The sequence below is a fragment of the Malus sylvestris genome, chromosome 12 (genome assembly GCF_916048215.2).
Source record: "Malus sylvestris chromosome 12, drMalSylv7.2, whole genome shotgun sequence".
NCBI lineage: Eukaryota > Viridiplantae > Streptophyta > Magnoliopsida > Rosales > Rosaceae > Malus > Malus sylvestris.
This window is the reverse complement of record NC_062271.1, coordinates 26179724-26193685: the sequence shown is the minus strand read 5'-3', so window position 1 is coordinate 26193685 and position 13962 is coordinate 26179724. Positions and strand designations below refer to the sequence as shown.

The 13962-nt window shown below is 38.8% G+C and overlaps 2 protein-coding genes across 3 annotated transcripts; one reads left to right on the top strand and one right to left on the bottom strand.

Annotated features, from left to right (window-relative positions):
• Nucleotides 1-198: 198 nt before the first annotated feature.
• LOC126594051 (protein FATTY ACID EXPORT 3, chloroplastic) lies at nt 199-3610 on the bottom strand. Of its 2 annotated transcripts, none has more exons than XM_050260252.1 (7): nt 3170-3610; nt 1959-2352; nt 1696-1863; nt 1526-1572; nt 1374-1411; nt 691-791; nt 199-519 (listed from the first exon to the last, which is right to left on the bottom strand). In XM_050260252.1, the coding sequence occupies exons 1-6, from the start codon at nt 3404-3406 to the stop codon at nt 707-709; spliced, it is 969 nt and encodes a 322-aa protein (XP_050116209.1). In that variant the 5' UTR covers nt 3407-3610; the 3' UTR covers nt 199-519; nt 691-706. The 2 variants fall into 2 exon arrangements, with proteins under 2 accessions (XP_050116209.1, XP_050116210.1); XM_050260253.1 differs by having other exon boundaries at nt 1959-2349; nt 3170-3608.
• Nucleotides 3611-8330: 4720 nt separating this feature from the next.
• LOC126594050 (leucine-rich repeat receptor-like protein kinase PXC2) lies at nt 8331-12396 on the top strand. The gene is made up of 2 exons (XM_050260250.1): nt 8331-10378; nt 10723-12396. Exons 1-2 carry the CDS (start codon nt 8925-8927, stop codon nt 12164-12166), a joined length of 2898 nt encoding a protein of 965 aa, XP_050116207.1. The 5' UTR covers nt 8331-8924; the 3' UTR covers nt 12167-12396.
• Nucleotides 12397-13962: the final 1566 nt, after the last annotated feature.

The window sequence follows — 13962 nt, the reverse complement described above, 5'->3', positions numbered from 1 at the left end:
AACACATCATGTATTGACTTGTACTTCGGATACGTGGAAAAATAAAAACTTCTGGAGAAAAAGAACCTTCAGTCCATGATACCGAGGCCTAACTTTGCTTCTTACTGATTAGGGCTACCTGGCCATTCATCGAGGACGAACTCTCACTCTCAGGTCGAATGTACTACTGGGAGAGTATCAGTTACCAAACAAAGACAATTTGGTTCAAACGCAAGCATTATCGAATAATAGTGCGGAATCCAGAGTACATTGTAAGGACGGCTACAGCCATTACGTTAAGCATTACCGAATTTGCTTATCGAAAAGTATGAATGCTGAAAAGAGGAGCAAGAACACCATATATTATTACACAGTAAAACTCTATTGCCCACTAGATGATGAAAATATAGAGTAAAAAAAGAAACGCCTAAGTTCTGTTGCCTCATTCCCAACGGCATCAAACGCACAAATGTTCTCTCATCGCTGCTGCTTTCCCACAAACACCACTAGCCTGGCACGCGTGGAGACGATTACTGGGCTCTGCAGAAACATGAAACCAAATTATACAAACCAGTTTCAATCAAGTGTTCAATCAGACAAAAGGATTGGTTTCCGCTATTTAGTGATATTGCAATTCATCACTGTTTTGGTATGCTTGCATAAAAGAATCATCGGACCACACCTCATGCAAGAAACAATCTGGAAACTCACCTTGCACTCTTCAACTCTACGTCTCCTTCTCAAAGTTGGAACCCTTTTGATGTTTGCGATTCTGTACAATCCTATAGAAGTAGAAAGCTACAACTGCACCACTGTACAGAAAGAAAAAAAAAGCAAACTATAAGATAATAAACTCTTTTGAGATCTGAATTATAAATATTACAAAACTCATATTATCATGAACAAGCAAACTATAAGGTTTTGGATTAGCTACTAAAAAAGATGGTTTTATCTTCACTTCAAATAAACAAAGTATACTTATACATTTTTATGCTGGAAAATGTGCATTGTTGCTCAGGTATGTGTATTCAAAGATCTTAGGAGGTAGTCGGCAATCTAGACCATCTAGACAAAAACAACGAAAGAACTATGCAAGGTCCAAAGATTGCAAAATACCACATCAAGATCCACTCAGATCAGCCATACAAGTCTCTTCCACTATTTTCCCTCTCTCAGATTGTTATTTGTAACTAGATGCCATCATTTCCTTCCCAAAACTACAAGTTATTTTTTACCTTCCCAGAACAAGGATTTTGAGAGCAAAATAAACTCTTTTAACGATTATATCATTGTCTCCATATCCTTCAAAGACTAAATATAATTTTCTCTGATTCAAGAAACGCAAGAAAGCAAACAGCATCATAAAAATGAGAAGAAACATGAATAATAATAACCTGACAAGGGTTGTTAAAAAATTCGGAAACGATGATCTCTGCAAATAGGAGAAACAAAAACAGAAACAAGAAATATTAGAAATTTGGAAGACATGTCAACTAGACTAGTAAAGAAACTTAATTGTACTATAAGAAAAGAATGAATTTCTAACCTGAGCCAGAAAGCGTAGCTCCCTCAGAAAAATTATACCGGATATAGCTGCAGGTCCGACAGTACATTAAGAATCATTGAAATTATATTAAAGATCAACTAAATCATGTAATTAAAACTAGATTAGATAAGCTCCAATATGTATAATTATAGAAATAAACCATTCTTTACCTGTCTGCCCTTTCAAGACCAAAGGAGATGATTCTCCTCCTTTATATGATCTTAAACTTGAAACACTTAGAAACAAAAGAGTGGCACCAAGTATAACCCCGAACCTAATTGCAGAAGTGCTTCCCGTTACCATGAAGGACAGGAATCCACCAACAGAAAGCAAAAGACCTACAAGGCATAGGCATATGCGATTAGGCATATAAGTTTACTAAAAGCTTTAGAAAGAAAAGAACAAACAATAGTATTTTTTCCATAACACATACCATAAGGTATCCCAACATGAAAGTCGCGGACTTGTGAAACATCACTGAGATCATCAGTTGATGAATTATATGTTTCAACAATTTCCTTCACTGGCTCAGGGGAATTCTTTGCAGCTTTGGAGATATATTCTTTACCTTCTTCACTGATTTCTTTTGCTATCTCACTCAAGTCATCCCTTGCCTTATCAGCCTGTATTTTTAACAGCTCCGAAGTTTCTTTCATAATAACCAATGCTTTCTTTGAGTATTGCTCATATGCTTCCTGCGAGATGCTTTGCATCTTCAAGGCTTGTTCTTTGAAAGAAGCCAGAGTCTGTTGCCAAGCTTCTTCTGATTCTTCAGATTCCGATTTAGCATTGTTCTTTTCATTCTCCACCTCAATGTCTGAATGCTGCTATGAACAAAAATTCAATTTAATGTCATGACATCTGAACAAGTTGCGTCCCCAATGAACGATTAATCAAACCCGGCTCATCCATATATCTCCTTCCCATAAAATCTAAGTGGGTATTAAGGGGCACCTCAAATAAACCTGAAACCAACATTTTATAACACTTTTGTCCCAAATTTCTTAATATCACGTAAATGGCCATGCTGTCGGGATAGCATAACCAAACATCCAGTCAAAAGAACTGGACGAATGTAAACTAAAACCGCAAAACCCGAATTTCTGAAAATATTCATCCCAATCATACTTTTTTCCCAATTCCCAAATGCCAAAAATCAAAACTTGATATAGTCCCACACAAGCATCCGTATTCTTCAATCAAACACTTGTAATACATTAACCTCAAACTCCCATTTCCCATAAAATCTAAGTGGGTATTAAGAGGCACACCTCAAATAAGCCCGAAACCAACATTTTATAACGCTTAGTCCCAAATTTCTTAGTATTGCGTAAATAATCATGATGTCGGGATAGCATAATCAAACATCCAGTCAAAAGAACTGGACAAATGTAAACTAAAATCGCAAAACCCGAATTTCTAAAAACATTCATCATAACCATACTTTTTTCCCAATTCCCAAATGCCAAAAATCAATACTTGATATAATCCCACACAAGCCTCCGCATTCTTCAATCAAACACTAGTAATACATGAACCTCAAAATCCCATTTCTCAAAAAACCCAAATCAAAACACCATTACCACTAAGCAAACACTCTTAATTCTATCATCAACAAAAAGAAAACTCAAAATTTCAGCTTACAGATTCCTCCTGAGAAGCAGCGGCGGCGACAATCGGCCGAGTCCACAAGCTCCGCCGATGCAGGGAGAGAGAAGCGCCGGAAAGCCCTTTCGGGAGGGCAATAGGCGAGGCTCCATGACCGCGAGCAGCAATCAATTGTCCGAACCGCAGAGAAGAAGACGAAGAAGGTGACTTCTTCAATCCACAGCTGCTAGGGTTAGGGTTTAAGAGCGAGAAGGACTGCAATGTCACACTCATTGTGATTGAATCCTAGAGAGAGAGAGAGAGAGAGAGAGAGAGAGAGAGAGAGAGAGGGTTTGAAACTGAGGCGAAGCTGACGAGGAGAGGTAGGTAAAATGCGCCGAGGGGTGCAATTTTTATACTCCAAGCTGGAAATTTTGGTAAAATTCGAAGAATCGTTGCGAATTAGAAGAGTTTACGGACTTTAGGGGGCTCCTGGGCTAAAATGCGCCAGGGGTGAGGTACACGTCACTTACTGCGTGTTTGGTTGCCAGGAAAATAGGGAGAAAAGAATCTGGTTAATGCCTTGGTGACACGTAATTAGCGGGTGGTTGGTTGTCCCGCGCGCTCCCACTCAATCTTCTGTTCAAGTGCCGACGTGGTAGTGCTTGTGATTTGGTAGACGACACTAATATAGGTGTCGTACGAACCCAAGATAATGATTTGCCCCCTATGTGAATATTAATGGTGATTTTACTGCATTGGCCTTGGTAAAACGGGTCGACTTGCTATAATAAGTTTTCATCATTTTTACCGTAATACCGGAGAAGTTTATGCGGTGACATTATAATTTAGTTATTCATTATCATGTATTTAACTTTCTCATATGTCATTGCGTAATTGATTTGAGATACTGTTATTGTGACATCTTTTTTTACACACGACTGGTTCTACTAAAAAAATAATTTCAACCTTCTTAATCACTTGAATGGATCGATGAAAATGTTAGACCATGATGCAGAGGTGTAGCAAGTGTATGTTTGAATTCTTGGGAAATTCTTTAATTTCTTGCATAACATGAACAAAGCATTGGGAAAGACATATGAGCAAAGAAAGGAATAGATGCAAGCTAGAGGAGAACCATATTTGCAATACTTGGAATCAAAAGGCAAGCAAGGCACCTCCAGCCAGCAGGCTCTCTCTCTTACAACTAACCAAAAGCAGAAAGCTTAAACCATATGGGAAACCACATGCATTTATTAGTGCATAAATCATGTTGCTTGTTGCTTGTCAGTCTCTTCTGTGAGACCATGGGATCGAAGATTTTCGCTTGAAGGCTTGCCGAGCAGCCTGATAAGAGCAACTTCACTTCTAAAAAATGAGTTGGTCCAAAATTCATTTAATTCACCTAAATAAATAGTAATTGACTGCAATGAATAGTAATTGATGCATCTCCACCCCTAAAACTAAATAGCCTAGTCAATTTTACTAAAATATTATTAATTTTTATTATAAAATAATAATAATTTTATTTTTAATTTCTGACATTTATTTATTTATTTTTAAAGTTTTTCGGCCAAAAAATATGGAATGTTGATCAGAAAATCGAACGGTCCAGATTGTGCCACGTCACTAGCCGTTAGGTTTGAATTTCAAATTTTTTTACCGTTGGAAATCCAACGACCGAGGCTTAGCCACGTGGCCCATGTCCCGCGCCCCTTTAGTGCGCCTGCAGCGCGGGCCAGCATTTGTCGCCTTGTCGAGGATGCACGCCCACGCGCTTGATGCAAAAAAAAATTGTGTTGTCTAACGTCATGCTAGCGTCAGCATGACGCCAGATAGGCTAGTTCCTACCTCAGCCCATTTTGGGCTAGCCTATTTTTAGGGGTGGAGGGGTTTTTTTGGACGCCAACCTATTTTTTTAGGCTTTGGGCAGCCTAAAAAATAGGGCTGGAGTTGCTCTAAAGAAGTCAAGGCATTACACGAGGACTTGTCAATTAGTAACATCGTAACAAGGGTTTGCAATTAAAGGGAACAATGTAACACAACGGCAAAGCCACCTTTAAGCTAGGGTGGACTCTAGCCCAGTTAAAAATCTAGGTAAATTGAAATTTTATGTCGACTTCTTATAAAGTTCAACGTTTTAGTAATAACTAGCACACCTCACTCTCGTTCAACTAAAAATTGGTCAACCCCGCCTTAAAAACTCTTAAGACCAAATCAGTCACTCCTTCACGCGTAGTAAATGAAAAAAATAAAGAAAATAACTTATAACGTACTCTGAGAAAATTTCAAGTTTTGATCTTACCGTGACAAATCGAACTTGTCAATCAAGTACACTGTGAGACTTGCTAAAGCCCAACTTTAACTAATGGCCTAATTAGTTTTAGGCCTCAAATTTTATGACATGACTTGGAGATAGCACAATAGAAGAGCCCACTTAGGCCTCAATCTCCTAATTAAGACCATTTCCAACCGAAGGGTCTACAGGATCAGAGGGCTCGTGGGCCCCATAGGACAAAAACAGGCCAGAGGGCCAACCGGCTGGCCATCTTCAAACCGCTGGCTAGCCCATTTTGTTTTTTTTTCTTTTCCACTTGCCCAGCCCAGTTTCTTTTTTTTTTTTGTTCTTTCAGCCCATTTTAGGGTTTTTAGGTCACTTTAGATTTAGGGTTTACGAACTTTTTTTGTCCCAGCCCATTTTTTTATTTTTTTTAACAGCTCACTATTTTATTTTATTTTTGGACGTTTATTTTTTATTTTTTTATTTCTAATTTTTTCCTACACCATTTCGCACATATTTTTCACCATTACATACTCTCTTACCTTATTTTATTTCAATTCTTCACATTCCATGCTATAACCCTTTGACCCTCGGTTGGATATGGTTTTTTGTGACAGGGCTAAAACGAGTCATCTAGCCCTTGGTTTGAGATGAAGGCATATGACCATGTACTATTTATTAAAATCTTAATATCTTAAAGGATCAGAGAGTTAAAACGAGTTCTCTGGTAAACTTTTGGTTGGAGATGGCCTAAGTCTTTATTCTTTCTAGAAATCCTCCATGGTTTCCATTTTTTAAAGCAAAGAAGTTTGACAAAGCTATTTGATGAATTATTATAAAATTGGACCATCCCTGACATTGCTTAATCCTCCCAATAAGCACTTTTAAGACAGGTTTTATTTTAATCACACAGAAAACATCGGTAGTAGATAGAGGAACACAAGATACAAAATATATAGGTATATAGGTGTGAAAACTTGAAACTAGTTTGTCAGGAATTTGAACAAAGGTGGCATTTTAAGTCCCAACAGGATCCTCCCGGATCCTTTTGGTGAGGATATTTAGAATTCGTGAATCGTGTCCGTTTATCGTACATCGTGTAGTCAGTTTTTGTCAGGTACTAATGTTTGTGTTTAATTTTAAATAAAAATATTTAAAATAATTTATAATCACACGATGTACGATAAACAGACACGATTCATGAATTCCTGAGATCCTCATAAAGACGATCCGGATTCTGTTAAGTCCATCAGTTGATGCAAGTGAGTGACAAGTGTGAGGGACAAAGCCAAAGGCAAAGCTTGGTGTTTAAGGAAAATGATGGATCCCTTCCATCAAATCACTCAATCCGGACCATTAAAATTTAATCTAACGGCTAAAAACAGGAGTCCCTTTAAAAATTATAATAACTTTAGTTATTTGATCAAATTTCAAAAACTAATTGGGTGGATTTGATAGAATGAATCCAGAGAGAGGATCCCTTTCCACAGTAGTTGGTCGACTAAACGTATGATTAGGACTTATATCCGCACGGAATTTTGACTATACTTTATGGTGTAGGACAAAAGGAAAAAAAGGAAGAATGTAAAGATGGAAAAACATGGGCTTGAGTGACTTATTACTGCAAGAAAAGACATCAAGCTAGTTAAGGGTAAGTGTGCTTCAAGCAAAAATTATTTAGGCTCGATACAAGTTTTGAATTTTGTTTTTTCGAATTTGGAGTAAGAAGATTTTAGGATATTATTTTCTTCCTACGATGAATTTCTTGTCCTTTAAGTTTGATGAATACTTTAGAATATAGGGAGTGTCTTAGGTCGATTAGGTTTTCGTTTTCTACTTAAAAGAACATCATAAATTACTTTAACGTAATACCAACACAATTTGAAAATATTCTCTTATCGAGGATTTCAAAAGCAATATTGAAAGAGATTCATAATTCTCACTATTTCTTTATATTCAAGGACTAATATGCGTTTGTGTATGTCCTATAGATCTAAACGTTGTTGATTGAAAATTGGAAACAATATTTGTTTATATAGTGTGAAACACTATGGCACCGCATTAGGCATCTCTCACAAAAACATATGATCTCATATATTTGATTTTATATAATCTTACATGGTCTAACCTAATACAAGAGTTGTTCTAGTTAAAGACAAAAACTTGTGTAGGGTCCAAAAAATATGACTATTTCTATAAGTATTTTTCATATACACGATATTATCTACACTAAGAGAGTGGGAAAATGGGCTAAACCTCACAATTGACTAATAATAACGTGGTTCAAATTCGTCTTTGGCGAGAATTGAATTTAAAACCTCTCACTTACAAGTAAAGAGGAATACTACTAAACCGTAGTACTAAGTGGTGACCGTATCTATATGTTTAGGAGTTATATTTGCGTAGAGTCTCGTACTATAGTATAGTAGAACTCGGAAAATATATGAACACTCAGGTTAGGAAAATGCTAGGGAGAGAAACTTTTTTTGGAGACCATTTTGTGTAAACTAAATGACGTGCCGGTTGATGGTTGAACTATTTTTTTAATAATTTAAAGAGTGAGTCCAATCATCAACCGTCAAATTATTTAGTTCACAAACAATGTTTTAATTAGATGATCTCGGGAGAATTATCCCAACTCTTTAGAATGCTGTACTCTAATTTCTCAATTAATTAAGCAAAACTAGCAAACGTCTTCTTGCAGCTGCCACGCTGGTTTAAAAAACAGAGAGTCAAAAGCCAAGTGGATCACACCTCGGATTCTAGTTTGACCAAATGCCAATATGGAAAGAGATTTTTCAATGTCACTGACACACGAAACAATACATCACGTGTTATTATATAAATGAAATTTATATGTTAAAAAGTTAATAATCTCTTATCATTTACATAAAAATAGATGGTGTTCCGTCCGTATTGCCGTACAAGCCTTAAATGCCATCGCCGGTACAAGCCTTAAATGCCATCGCCGGTACAAGCTTTAAATGCTTGCCCCTTCCACTCTCGCCAGAACCAGCAGAGCCAGCCACTCTACTCCCCCACCACCATTATTTTCCCTCCACTCTTCTTCTTCTTCCTCCACACCAACCCCCACACTCCCTGACAAGTGACACCCTTTCTTTAATCCCCTCCTTCCCTGAACTTCGGATTCAACTCCTCTCCCGGCCCGTACCCCGCCACCCTCCGCCCCGTACCCCGTACCCTTCAACCTAAGCCTCCACCTTTAATCATTTTTCTACTTTTTTTTCACTGGTTTTCTCAAAAACACCCAACAAAAGAAAGAGGAAAAAAGCAAGAGAAAAAGTGGAGGAGTGTTGTGATTGATGTTGGTGGGTTGATCACTTTACCTTTTGCCTATTTCTTTGCCCATTATTACACATGGCTTAGTTGCATTTCTCTGTTCAATTCAAACACTTCCACCAAAAGTCCTCCTCCTCTGTTTTTCTTCACAACTTTGAAGCGTTTTTCTTCACTACTGTGAAGCTCTCGGACTTCTGAAATTTTCATGGGATTTTATCAGACTTGAAAACAATGGCGTTCGAGCTCTGTTTTCTCCTTCTTCTTGCTCCTCTTCTGGTAGTCGCCTTAGACCCCGCCTTTAATGACGACGTTTTGGGGCTGATCGTCTTCAAGGCCGGGCTTTCTGACCCGGAAGCGAAGCTTGCTTCGTGGAGCGAGGACGACGGCAGTCCCTGCAACTGGGCAGGCGTCAAATGCGACCCGACAACCGGCAGAGTCGCCGAGGTTGTTCTCGACGGCTTTTCGCTGTCCGGGCACATCGGCCGCGGCCTTCTGCGGCTGCAGAACCTTAAAAAACTCTCGCTTTCCGACAACAACTTCACTGGGTTCATAAACCCTGATCTCCCACACCTCGGCAGCTTGCAGGTTATCGATTTGAGCCGGAACAGCCTATCTGGGTCGATCCCGGAGGAGTTCTTCAAGCAATGTGGATCCCTTGGGGTGGTTTCTTTCGCCGGAAACAACCTCACGGGGCGGATTCCGGAGTCCCTGAGCTTGTGCCAGACCTTGGTGGAGGTGAACTTTTCATCGAATTGGCTGTCTGGGAAATTGCCTCCTGGGATTTGGTACTTGAGAATGCTTCAATCAATCGACTTGTCGGATAACTTGCTGGAGGGGGAAGTTCCTAAAGGTATGGAGAATTTGTATGATTTGAGAGTGATCAACTTGGGGAAAAACCGGTTTTCAGGACAGCTTCCAGGGAACATTGGAAGCTGTTTGAAGCTGAAGTTGCTTGATTTTAGTGGTAATTTGTTTTCTGGGAGAATCCCGGATTCAATTCGGAGTCTCGATTCATGTACATCTCTGAGTTTACAGGGGAATTTTCTTGCGGGGCAAGTTCCGAATTGGCTTGGTGATTTGAAAAACCTTGTGATGTTAGATGTGTCTGGAAATAATTTATCTGGTGAAATTCCAAGTTCGTTAGGAAATCTAGAGGTGCTCGAAAAGTTGAATTTGTCTAGGAATGGATTTACTGGAAGCTTGCCTGATGCATTGGCAAACTGCATCAATCTGTTAGCTATAGATGTTAGCCATAATCTGTTGGCAGGTAAGCTTCCTTTGTGGATTTTTAAGCTCGGTCTGCGCAGTGTTTTGCTTTCTGGCAACCGATTAGGTGGAAGTGACGAGTACAGTTCACTGGCGTCAATGGCAGCGTCGAATGGAGGCCTGCAGGTCTTGGATTTGTCTTCGAACGCATTTTCTGATGTGCTTCCATCGGACATTGGTGTTCTTAGTAGCTTGCAGTTCTTGAATATGTCCGGGAACCATCTGTTGGGTTGGATTCCGGCAAGTATAGGTGAGTTAAGGGCGGCTTATGTTCTCGACTTGAGTGACAATTGGCTAAATGGAAGCATTCCTGATGAAATCGGAGGGGCAGTCTCTCTCAAGGAACTAAGGCTGCAGAAGAACTTTCTAACCGGGAAAGTTCCAGCCGAAATTGTGAAGTGCTCATCTCTGACAAATCTGTAAGCTCTCTTGTTCTGCTTATCTCTGCTTCTTTAGTTATGTTTCCGCACACATGATTTATAACGAACAGAAAGCAACACCTACTTAATTACATCAGAAAGTGCTTAACCTGAAGCTGTTTTCAGAATGCTTTTCGTTTAGCGTAAAATGCATTTCGTTTTTCCAATGTTTTTTTTTTTTTTTTCAGTTTTCTTTGGCAGCATATATATATATATATATATATATATATATATATATATATATATATAGTAGCATTGCTGTTTTATCTTACTCTACTTACGAGTACAGATGGAGCTTAAATTGGTCTGAATTATTTTTTCTTTTGCGTCTTCGAATTATACAGGATTTTATCTCAGAACAATCTGACTGGCCCTATTCCTACTGCCATTGCTAACCTTACCAATCTTGAATATGTCGACTTGTCTTTGAACAAATTCTCAGGAGGCATACCGAAAGAGCTGACAAATCTTTCCCATGTCCTCTACTTCAATGTCTCCCACAACCACCTAGAGGGTGAACTACCACTAGGGGGATTCTTCAACACTATCCCACCTTCATCTGTCTTGGGCAATCCATCTCTTTGTGGATCTGCTGTTAACCGTGCCTGCCCTTCCGTCCACCCCAAACCCATTGTCCTCAACCCTAATTCTTCCAATCCCGTCGGTGGTTCTTCCTCTCCAACTCATGGTCACAAGATCGTATTCAGCATATCAGCCCTCATTGCTATAGGCGCAGCTGTATTTATTGCCATTGGTGTCATAGCTGTAACCATCCTCAACATGCATGCACAGTCTTCATTATCACGTTCTACTGCTCCTCTTGAGTTATCAGGTGGGGAAGATTATAGTTGTTCCCCGACTAATGATCCAAACTACGGCAAGCTTGTCATGTTTTCTGGTGATGCTGACTTTGCTGCTGGGAGACAAGCCTTGCTCAACAAGGACTGTGAACTTGGTCGTGGTGGGTTTGGAGTAGTTTACAAAACAGCCCTTTGTGATGGGCGTTCTGTTGCGATAAAAATGCTATCAGTCTCAGGTTTGATCAAGTCCCAAGAAGATTTCGAGAGGGAAGTCAAGGGACTTGGAAAGATCAGGCACCGTAATCTTGTGGCACTTGAAGGGTATTACTGGACTCCGTCCTTGCAGCTCATCATTTATGAGTACATACCATGCGGGAGTCTATTTAAGAATCTGCATGACGGACCTGGCAAAACCTGTCTCACTTGGCGGCAGAGGTTCCACATAATTCTCGGGATGGCAAAGGGCTTGGCTCATCTGCACCAAATGAACATAATCCACTACAATTTGAAATCAACTAATGTTTTGATGGACAACAATGGTGAGCCTAAGGTGGGAGACATTGGCCTGGCAAGGCTGTTGCCAACACTAGACCGGTGCATCTTAAGCAGCAAAATCCAAAGCGCGCTTGGATACATGGCGCCCGAGTTTGCATGTCAAACGGTTAAGATTACTGAGAAATGTGATGTCTATGGCTTCGGGATCTTGGTTTTGGAGGTGGTTACTGGAAAGAGGCCTGTCGAATATGTGGAGGATGATGTGATAGTACTCTCTGATATGGTGAGGGGAGCGCTGGGGGAAGGCCGGGTGGAGGAATGTCTGGACAAAAACCTCCTTGGCAACTTTCCAGCAGAGGAGGCAATTCCGGTGATCAAGCTGGGTTTGATATGCGCGTCTCAAGTGCCATCAAATCGCCCAGACATGGGTGAAGTGATCAACATTTTAGAACTCATCCAATGCCCTTCAGAAGGCCAGGAGGAATTAGAATAATTTTAGTTTACAGATTGAGAAAGTGAACAGATAATCGCCATGTTCCGGTGAAGATCAATCCAGTTTTGTTTCAAGCAAAAGCAAAAAGAATATAGTGTTGGAGTTCCATCTCCATGTCTTCCATTTGTGTCTGTAATTTTTTCCCCTATTTAATTGTATAGCACTTATATGGTGCCAGATTGCTTCTCACCGGTTTGAAATGGAACAACTTGATTAGGGTTTGGGTTAAAGATCTCTCATTATAAACAACAATTAAGTGTATCTGTCTCTGGACTTGCGTACATTTCTAACACGCCACAAATAGCGTGTTACATACATTTTTTATACGTCATAAATAGTGTATTACATACACTTTCTGTATGCCACAAATAACGTGTTACATACAAATAGCACGATGCCATGTAGGTAACCAAAAGACAAAGTAGAATAATGCTTAAAAATTTCCCAATAAAACACTACTTATGGGCATAAGGATTAAGATTAAAAGCAACATTATCATGTGCATCTTTAGGGGAAACATGTTGCTTTATTTCTACTCTTTTTATTGTTGGCCATGTTGCTTTATTTATACTAAAACTAAGCTTTAATTACATTATCTTTTTGCTTAAGTTAAAGAATTTGTCGCATCTTTAGGTGAAAGCGAAACGTCGTAAAAAAAAAAAACTTTATCATTCAAAATCAATAGATTTTTTAGCCAAAATAGTCATCGAGATTGGCATAACTCATCACTTTAGTCTTTAAGATTTAAAATCTATTGAAATGGTCTCTAAGTTTGTCTACCGTCAATTATTTTAGTTATTTTGTGAAAATCTTCATTAAATGAAAGCCAAGCTAACAAAAATACTCTTTTGTTAAATTATTTTGGCCCAGTGTTTATTAAATTGAGATTTTTGTCATTTTAGTCCTTATTAACAAAGATTTTCATGAAAAGACCAAAATGATTAATGGTATAAAAATTTAGGGTCGATTTCAGATTGTAGAGACCAAAGTGAGGAGTTATGCTGGTCTCATAAACTATTTTAGCTAAAATGCCAAATTAATGTCATCATGTGCATATTTATGCGTACTCCACTGACCCTAATCAAGATTAGTGTGTTCTTTAATCTTTCTCAGACTTTGAAAAGCTTTGTGTCTTCCTGCAAATTTGGTGAATAATAATTAGAGTAACACTTAGATGTGAAGCTTTTGTTTAATCAAATGGTGTTGGACCCAAGAGGGGAACCTAACCAAACAGCCTTTGGACATCATCAAAGCAACCTCACATGGGTTTCTCTCTCTCTCTCTCTCTCTCTCTCTCTCTCTCTCTCATCCTCAAACCCACTTAGAAGCGCTTTTCCAAAAGTGATTATTTGTATTTTGTAGCGCATGGCAAATTGGCAATCATGCCATGCCCTCTAAATTACAATAAGAGCTTTTTGATGTGTAGTCACGCAACCACCAAAACTAAAAAAAACCACATTTGTAGTAGAAAAGAAATTTAAGTGCAACTGGTTGTATATTTTTTTGTTTATTGGTGGGCAAAATTTTGAGTACAACCGATTATATATCTTTCTTTTTTTCTCTTTCATCATGTGAGAGAAGAATCATACCATGATCACATAGCACAACGGGTGGCCTCCTCGGATGCCACATGTCAGAAAGACCCATGGTATCAGTCAATTTGCTGACTCTAGCTTATAAACACTAGAGTTTTTTGTCATCAAATTCTTGATTGAAGATCCAATGATTAAAATTTAATGACAAAAAACTCGTATAAAATACACAAACATAATAGAATATTGGTAAATTGATTAAGG

Excerpts from the sequence above, each read along its gene's own strand:
- LOC126594051 (XM_050260252.1), bottom strand. The coding sequence starts at position 3,406 with ATGAGTGTGACATTGCAGTCCTTCTCGCTCTTAAACCCTAACCCTAGC. Across the intron at positions 1,412-1,525 it reads AGCTACGCTTTCTGGCTCAG|AGATCATCGTTTCCGAATTT; the intron begins GTTAGAAATTCA and ends TCCTATTTGCAG. Across the intron at positions 792-1,373 it reads TTTTTAACAACCCTTGTCAG|TGGTGCAGTTGTAGCTTTCT; the intron begins GTTATTATTATT and ends CTTTCTGTACAG.
- LOC126594050 (XM_050260250.1), top strand. The coding sequence starts at position 8,925 with ATGGCGTTCGAGCTCTGTTTTCTCCTTCTTCTTGCTCCTCTTCTGGTA. Across the intron at positions 10,379-10,722 it reads TGCTCATCTCTGACAAATCT|GATTTTATCTCAGAACAATC; the intron begins GTAAGCTCTCTT and ends CGAATTATACAG.